This window comes from Aedes albopictus, chromosome 2 (assembly GCF_035046485.1).
Source record: "Aedes albopictus strain Foshan chromosome 2, AalbF5, whole genome shotgun sequence".
NCBI lineage: Eukaryota > Metazoa > Arthropoda > Insecta > Diptera > Culicidae > Aedes > Aedes albopictus.
Genome location: NC_085137.1, coordinates 27737725 through 27746878, shown reverse-complemented (window position 1 = coordinate 27746878; position 9154 = coordinate 27737725). Strand labels below are relative to the sequence as shown.

The following is a 9154-nucleotide window of genomic DNA, read 5'->3' as shown; positions in this document are numbered from 1 at the left end:
AAGGAGCAATACAAAGCTTAAGTTCAGCTGTGCTAAAGTCATCCCAGAGCTGTTTCTGAAGAGGATTCTGCAAGGATCGACTAAGGTTGGGGTAGAAATAACCCGAAGAGCTGTAGCACCATGCAACTGAACTAAAATTGAAGTCGCCTAGTATTAATATTTTATCCGTTAGAGAAATGCGTGAAGTAATTCATGACAATGAATCAAACAAAGTATAGTCACTGGACTTCAGTTCAACCCATAACTGCTCGATTGCCGACGCTTATTTTATATGCCAAATAGAAGACCAAAACTATATGAAATTTACAGCTTTGATTTTCTGGATTTTGTTATATTCTACACAATTATCAATACAAATAACGAACGTTCGGATTGTTTCAGCCAAAGTCCAAACGCATTTCTGCTCTTACCTTCAATAATATCCTTATAATCGTAATCCCTTTCTATTGGCTAGGATCATAGAGATACACTTACTTGCTACTTGCGTTGCTTCAGCAGCAGCTCGCTCCATAATTATTCATCCATCAAAGCTGTTCTGATACAATTGAAGAATCGTTCATCGTCCACCTCTGCCCAGTCCGGTCCGGAACGCACCGACCGGGTCCCACAAGGATCACTCGTCTATCATCTGTTCGTTCAGCTGGGCCAAAAGGGCTGCCCGTTGCGATTCCAGCTCCGATTCGGACAGGGCTGCGTCGTCGGAAATCTTGGGCGAAGCGGATGCACCACCGTTACGGCCGCCGCCGCCGCCACCACCATTCTCCGGCGTCCGATGGCGGTTACTGCTTACCGAGCGGGACCGGCGTTTTTCCTTCTTCTTTTTGTCTTTCTTTTTCTGCGGGAAGGGAGGAAGAACTAGAATATGGGACACTGACACTGGGACAACTAGCTAAACCGGCTTACCTTCTTCCGTTCGACCTCCGGCGAAGGAGAACGTGAAGGAGTTCCGCGACCGTTCTTGGCTTCCACAAGGGCACCCTCGTCGTAGGACGGCGAAGGCGAATGCTTGCGGTGCTTTTTCTTCTTCTTGCGCTTCCGCTCGCGCTCACTTTGTTGGTCGCTTTCCGATTCCGACGTCTTGGTGCGTGATCGGGATCTGGACTTGCGCTTTTTCTTCGAGGGTTTCTCATATTCCGGCTCCGAAGCGTCCGATTCCTGGAGGGGAAACATGATATTGTAGAATGACCAGACTAAAATTCGATTTTGACGTGCCTATAAACTTACCGATTTTGAAGACGATCGGGACTTCTTCTTGTGCTTCCGGTTTTTCTTGGACTTCTTCGACCGCGAATGGTGATGGCTGCAGGAGTCTTCCGCCTCCTTGATGAATTCCTCCCACAGTCGTTCCACCTTGTCTTCCTTCTCATAGGCATCGTACACCTCCAGATCGAGCACCAACTTCTGAGCCGTTTCCCAACTGTCCACCGCGGAGAGACCAGCCTCGATCCAAATGCCTTTGAGTTCGTTCTCCATCTTCCGGATGCGACGGGTTTCCTCTTTGAGGCGTTCCTTCTCGGCCGCTTCGGCCTTTTCCAGCAGGGAGTTGTACGTGAGCTTGACGTTGCCGGCATCCAGGGTGGCCGAGCGCTTGTCCTCGCACACGACGGTGGCAAAATCTTCGAACGTCGTAATGGATTGCACGAAGAACTCCTTTTCCTTGAGGATCTCCTTGATGATCTTCTTTTCGTCGTGGAAGCGAGCTTTCAGATTCTCCACGTAGAATTTGAACAAATCGAGCGGGGTGGAACCGATCTGGCCGAGCATGGCGGAAAATCGCAAATCCGCGGAGATGATCGGATAGAGTTCCACCCAAAGGGACATGGAAGTCAATTTACCTTCCTCATGCAAGGTGTCTAGGAGGGCGAGGAATTGATCCCGGTTCTTGCGCTGCTGTCGCTTGAGACGCTTTTTCTCCCGTTCCTTCTCTTCGTCTTCTTCGCGCTCTAAGGTGCGAATGTGTTCTTCGAATACTATGAGGGCGTCTTCCTTGTCCATGCCGAGCAAGTTGACGTCATTTTTAAAAGACGAATTCTCCAGGAGCATCACCTGCGCTTCGGACCAAGTTGTTTGATAGGTGACCGAAGTCATCGCTTCCAGGAGCTCGCCCAAAACACGCATATTTCGCTTCTTGAGAACTCTTGCTTCTTCCTTCTCTCGTTTCGACAGGTTGAATATGCAATCCTCGTAGATGTCCCGGCGATCCTGCTCCGGAACTGTTTTCCACACGTCCAGATTGGCAAACAGCTCATCGCAGCGGTAGTATTTCAGAGTAGAGTTCATTTTGTCCGAGGACATGAGGAACTTTTCCAATTCCTCCTTGGACTTTTTCACCTTCAGACGCTGTTCCTCCTTTTCGTCCTTTTGCTTCTGCGTTTTATAGGCGTTAAATGCTTGCTTTTTCTCCTGCAGCTTCTTGAACACGTTGAACTTGGGATCTTTCTGAACAATCTTCACGCATTGTTCCCAGTTCGCACTGGAGGGGATGTTCTTCTCTTTGAGGAACTCCTTGAACGCCTCAATGGCCTCCTTCTTGTCTTTAAACTCAATAACTGGTTCCTCTTCAACCGGTGGCTTCTCCTCCTCCGCTTCCTCCTTCTTTGGCTCGGGATCTTCTGGAACTTCTATCGCGGCTAACGTCGCCGCCATTGCCTGGTCCAGCGCCGATGAGGAATTCTCCGCCGATCCGGGAGTAACTCCCGTAAGCGATGCCAGTGAAGTAACCGATTCGCTGGCCGCCAGCGCTGGAGACATCACTGCCGGCATTACCACCGGTGGAATCATCATCGGTATTCCTCCTGATACCGCCGCCACCGTCTTCAAAGCAGCTGCCTTCGCCGCATCGGCGGCCGCCTTTTCCGCATCCACTTTCTCCTTCAGCTCCAAGTACTCCGGCGGCGCCACCCATTGCGATTCCTTCGTGTTGATATTGTGGTAGTAGACCTTACCCTGATCCGATCGATGTTCCTTCCAGGGGCACTGGGACAACAGCTTTTCCGCCGGAGATTTCAGTTCGTCCGGTTTTTCCCACAAACTCTGCTTGGTCACACTGTTGTAGTAGTACACTCGACCGTCCGGAGCCTTGTGCTCGGTCCACTCACTGATCATCCCTCCGGCGGCAACCAGCGGAATCATCGCGGGTAGAGCCGCCGCCACCGCTGCAGCCCCATCAGGGGCACCGAACCCGGGCGGTGGAACACTGAACGGTACCATCGCCGGCGGAAAGTGCTGCATTCCGGCAACCGGCGGAACCGACATTACGACCGACTAACTAATGCCACTTTTGGCTGCAATTTTCCGCCGAAAAATAGAAGGAAAAATCTCCCTAAAACGCGTCGGACCGATTTTTTCACTACTTTTCCACCAAGCGCGACACAAGCAAGCAAGCAAGCAGTGTGTGGATGCGCGGCGGTTTGACGTTTGTGACGTTTTGCTTTTCACTCGCGTCGGTTTGCTGTCACGAGAGTGACTCGATTTTAGGTACCCGGTATCTTTCCCCTTGGCGAGGTACTAGATTTCATCGGATTACACCGCACTTTCATTGGGCACTTTTCACATTTTGGTTTATTTCAAATGTTATGCGAGCATCCGAAAATGACAGATCTCGCACGAATGTTTTGTTTGCAAACGCGTAAGTTTTATTTTCACGTGAACAGTGGTAGAAGTGCTTTGCAAAAAAAATTAGTGATTAAATTAGTGGAAAATATTGTACTTCAACAACTTGTAGGCATCAAGACGAAGCTAGAAGTGTGGACCGTACCCATAGGTAACAGAAAAATGGACATCGGATCTACCAGGATGGAAGATTTCTGTCGAATTTGCTCACGGTCGGGAGAGTTCCTAAAGTTCGAACTCTCGGCTGTCTCCCAGATCAGTAGCGTCCGCATAGACGATATGATCGTTTATTGTACCCAACAGGAGGTGAGTGAAATGTGAAAAATGTTTAATATTATTATTATTACTAGATACCGACACAGAGAAATCTAGAAAATTTCAAAGAAATACCATTTTATAAAATATTTACTTGATGCTCGAAGCAAAATCATTGGGGTGTTCTAGTACTTCATTTGGGTAGAAGTAAACATATCAATAGGGGATACGGGCCTCTTATTATGCACTTGGCTGCTTATTTTACAGTAACTGTATTTATTTAATAATCAATGATCGATTTCTCTTCATCGATTTTCTCTTTGGGTAATAATTCGACAATGATTTTTCATAAGGGCCTAACTGACTTGATCGATTTCTCTTCGTCGACTCTCTCTTTCGCTCATAACTTGATCAAAACAAACAAAATCATTATTCTTTTCGTTTCTATAGCAACATGTAGTCGTCTTCTTCGCATTTCAACCATAAAATCTTTGGAAAACTCAATACACATTCTGTGATAACACAAAGAGAGGATCGATGAAGAAAACTCGAAAATGTTAGTTAGGCCCAAATGAAAAATCAGTGTCGAATTATTACTTGGGGAAGATTCAAAAATTACGTCCATCGTTTTTCGGGATTTCTAGACCCCCCCTCCCCCCTCTGTCACGCAATTTCCCTATACCCAATACACGTACTGTCACACTTTTCTAGACCCCCCCCCCTCCCCCAAATGTTGGACGTAATTTTTGAACGTTCCCTTGGCCGGAAAACCATTTTTGTTGTTTTAGGTGCTGGTCCTAATCGTCCTTCACAAAAAAAACACTGAAAGATCATTGGTCGTATTTCCCGGAATAATCCAAAGAAAAAATAATCTTGTCACTTTAATTTGCAGAAGAGAGAGTCGATGAGGAGAACTCTCTCATGTTACTTTCGCCCTTATTTAAACTCAATCTAGAATTGATGAAGAGAAATCGATCATTGATTGATGCACCAAGCGAAAAGAAGAAGAAGTTTTGACATCCAAGCGGTGTGCCGTCGATTAGATCCTCGTCGCTGATTGGTCGATGGATGTAAACGGCACACCGCTTGGATGTCAAAATTCTTCTTCTTACCGCTTGGTGCATCAATCAATTGTAGATACGCCTAGATACTAAACGCGAGAGTTTATGATTAGTGGATTTTTATTATTATTGTACAAATTGGTACGAAGATTCTTAGAATGATTGATTTTTTTTTTTCATAGGTAGCGTTCACATATATATCTAAATGAGCGCTTGCACGCTGACGTCATCACTGTCTCCTTCTCTTTCTTTCCTTCGGCGTCGGTCCATAAAGCCGTCCTTGCCCTCAAAAAAAATTTGAGGGCAATGTTTACAAATCGTATGGGAATTCGATGAGGTTATGTTTTTGATGCAAGCCTCTATATTCTATTCTATTCTTAGTGCTTGCACAACACAGCCAGTATTGGCTTTTTAGCGGTAATCCCATATTCTGAATCTGCATGCAAACTGAGCCGAAATCCAAATTTTCATGAATTTTGGTGCCTGGGAACCTATTCAAAAATCAATTACACAGCACAACATTTTTTTGTCTCAAGAGCAAACTTATGTGTCTCTGACAGATTTTGGGCCGCTGAATCCGAATCCGAGCTCAGATTTGCTCCAGCACGTCACAATTTTGAGCTATACCTCTATTTATAGGGCAAAATATGCGATTTTGGGCTTTCTTGACTGTCAGCCATTAAGCATGGAAATATTTTTTTCGAGCAATCAAAAGGTAAATTGGTCAATTAACATCCATTTCAACGACTCATGCAAAATATTGCTTTTTACCAAATGTAATTTGATTTGTTTACATGAAAATTTTAAAATTCTGTACACGAAAGAAAATTATTTCGATTAGATTATTTTTCTAATATAACACCAAATTTTCCAAAACTTCATCATCGTTTCAAAATTCGAGATAGTAATTATCGTTCATTCAAATTCCCTCAAATTGAATTGAATGTATTTATGTTTCAAAGAAAAGCAACCAAATAGCCTTCATTAAATTGAAAAAGTAATGGGATGCATATGAAAAATAGATAAATTTACTGAAAAACCATGGAATAAATGAAATCGCCATAACTTTTTTTTTTTCTTATTAATCATTTCAAATTAAGTCAACTGTTTTTCAAAGTTCATTATTTAAGTCATAAATGATCAAAATTTCATTGCATTCGGTTTATTGAATCTGGAGATATAGCAGCTCAAAATTGGCTATCGGATAATTATACCTTTTTCTAGAACCTTTATAACTTTGTGTAGAAAGATCCTTCCCAAATTTTGACCACTGATACACAACTAGTTGATGAGCTTTCAGTAAAAATTTGGGAATATTTGATGCCCTTTTCGAAAAGTTACAGCGAGTTGAACATTTTTTGAAAAGTGAAAATTTTGCCTGTCCCAGTTATTTTGAGTATCCCCTGTACAAGGAAGCAAAGCTACTACGTTCAGTACAATTTCGCGCCAAAGCGTGATTGCCCCCGAAAAGCTAGTTTTTAGGCCACATTTTGTAGTTGTAGTTGTAGTTCCCGAATTTTAATATTTTTTTGCTCAACTTCTACAGCATTAAAATCAAAGAAGCAAATAACCAAAAAACATTGGAGAATATGATGCCGTTTTGAAAAATCCAACTTATTACGTATATTAGGGTGTTCTAGAACGAAATCTGTCAAAAAATCAACTTTTTAAGGTTTTTCTGATTACAAATGTGATAATTACATATGTTTCCTTCAATTTTATTGGCACACGTTGTTTGGAGAAAATGTAGTAAACAAGTATAGCTTTCAATTTCTGCCTAAAGAATTAAGTTTTGACAAGTTTTAGTGTAGTTATGATTTTTTGAAGTTCAAAAATAGTCGAAAAACACAAAATTGATTTGATGCACCTTTTAATTTCAATGGATTTGGCTGAAATTTTGACCAGTTACTTCTTCTAGGATGCCAATCAAAATATGGGGGTGGACTTGAGAATCAGAGAACATTTTTGAAAAGCTGGACAGGCCTACTGTATACCGTTCACGAACATCAAAACTCGACAATAAACCATGCTCGCAAGTATGTGTGCACAATTTGGCATCCTGGCGATAGCTGTAGCTAGTGGCGCGTTTTACCCCGCATTAAAACTAAAATGCTGAAAATCAAACTTTTTTTTCAAATTTCAATTTTTGAGTAGTAAAACATAAAACTGGTTCATGATTTCTTCCACTTGGAAGGAAACATGTTGATGCTTCATACTTGTGTCAAAAAAGTGTGTATAATGAAGTGTTTCGTGGTCAAAATTGGACTCTTCCTTAACGTGGGCGTCTTACCCCCCGTTCCCCTAAGTCCGGAAAAATTCCAAAAAAAAATGTTTTTTGAAAGGAAATTTTATAAGCTACCTAGGATGACATTGGGTATTATCGGCAGGTTTGTTCTCTTTGTCATGGGGGGTTTTTGTCAACCAAATTGCCTGAAACTTCGCCATATCATTCAGCTTAGTTGGGAAGGATTTGAAGCCAACTCTGAGTTCAATAGGGTTCAAAAAACCCCCCAAGACGAAGAGAACAAAACAGCCGAGAATAGGTAATTTCCCCTGTATTCTATAAAATTTTCAAGATGTGGTTTTTGCTTCTACCCTTTACTACTACCTAGTATCACTTACTACATATTATTATTGAAATCAATTTCTGAATCCTCTAATTTCTACATACATATGGATATCTCACTGTTCCTTCAGGTATCAATCGGAGATAGTCTTCCGCAGCAGATATGTGATTTGTGTTTCACATCCCTCACTTCGGCATTTCTTTTCCGTAAATTGACTTACCAATCGGAGAGCGAGTTTCGTCAAATGATCGAAAGTAGCTTAACTAGCCACTATCACAACCCGGAAGACCCACTGGAAAACAGTATCGATCCTCAAGTTTTAGCTCCGGAAGAATCCATCCTTCCGGACGTCGCTATTAAGGAAGAAGTACTGCAATTAGAAGCCCCGTTCGTGGAAGCTACCCTGCCGGCCTTTCTGGTGGATTCTTTATTACCAGTAGAACATTCAAATAAAAGAGTCGTCAAATCGCGAAAAGGGCGCCACAAATCTTCTACAGCTTCTATATATACCTGTAAAGATTGCGGGTACATGTCACAGGCGTGGTTCAACTTTAAACGACATCAACGAACTAAAAATCACACCGAGTTTAGTAAAACAATTTCCAAGCGACCGTTGCATGTAGTGAAACAAATACTACAGTACATTGAACCGCCCGCACCGAATCCGTCGACTCGACGTAGAAGAAAACCCAGAACCCTGTATACGTGCGAGGACTGTGGCTATAAGAATTATATAAAATTCAACTTCGTACGCCATCAGAACACTATGAACCACACCAGAACCAGCACATTGAGGGAGCACATGGTGGGCATAACAGAACCCCAGGAGGCCTACAGTATCGGAGAAGTACTGGGGAGCACGGTGGCCCAAAGAGGACCGGCGAGAAGACGACGAAAATTGAAAGTTAAGACTAGTGATGAACCGAATAGTGCTACTCGGTCTCCGGCCGACCAAACAATCGATTCATCACTGGTTAAGACTACAGAAGTGAAAACAGAACCTATCGATCTGGAACCGATGGATGTAGCAATTGCGACGGAAAATGACGAGACTGTGTCTTAAAGATGGAGCCATCTGGTATCTCTGGTACGTATCTGTTTGTCTATTTGTTACGCTAGTGAAGAAAATGCAAATAAATTCACATATGGCATGTAGATTTTATTATTTTCATTCGAAAGCCAAAAATATAATTTTCTTAAATTTTATACTTTACCCAAGAACAAGCAATATTATTCTGTTCAGAGTTACTGATTCAGACTTTGCATCGCCCTTCGCATTGCAAACTATTCAACAGCAAGCGTTTGCCATTTTTGTTGAGAACCACTGAACAGTTCTGATGCACTCTCGTCGATCTGCTCGCTCACCGTTAGCATTTCAATGTTTTAATTTTCAGAGAATGGAGTCTGACCTGTGGTTTGCAATCTATAATAGTATCTATATAAAAATGAATTTCTGTCTGTCTGACTCGGAAACTTTATGGGGTTTATGGGGCCGGGGAAAGTTCTTAGTAGGGTGTGAGATCTCTCTCATGTCTGAAAAGGGGGGCACGCATACAAATTGAAATGTTTAAGGTTTCGGATAATAAAAGAACACCGTCTATACAGTTGAAGGCTCGAGTATGAACTAATCACTAATCTATATTGCACAGCATTCTAATC

At 42.6% G+C, this 9154-nt stretch overlaps 2 protein-coding genes across 2 annotated transcripts; one reads left to right on the top strand and one right to left on the bottom strand.

The window, feature by feature from the left end:
• Nucleotides 1-404: 404 nt before the first annotated feature.
• Nucleotides 405-3413, bottom strand: LOC109402578 (pre-mRNA-processing factor 40 homolog A). The gene is made up of 3 exons (XM_019675264.3): nt 1225-3413; nt 904-1155; nt 405-835 (listed from the first exon to the last, which is right to left on the bottom strand). Exons 1-3 carry the CDS (start codon nt 3253-3255, stop codon nt 614-616), a joined length of 2505 nt encoding a protein of 834 aa, XP_019530809.2. The 5' UTR covers nt 3256-3413; the 3' UTR covers nt 405-613.
• Nucleotides 3414-3430: 17 nt separating this feature from the next.
• Nucleotides 3431-8646, top strand: LOC109402583 (uncharacterized). The gene is made up of 2 exons (XM_019675277.3): nt 3431-3918; nt 7626-8646. The coding sequence occupies exons 1-2, from the start codon at nt 3571-3573 to the stop codon at nt 8556-8558; spliced, it is 1281 nt and encodes a 426-aa protein (XP_019530822.2). The 5' UTR covers nt 3431-3570; the 3' UTR covers nt 8559-8646.
• The last annotated feature ends 508 nt before the right edge of the window (nt 8647-9154 follow it).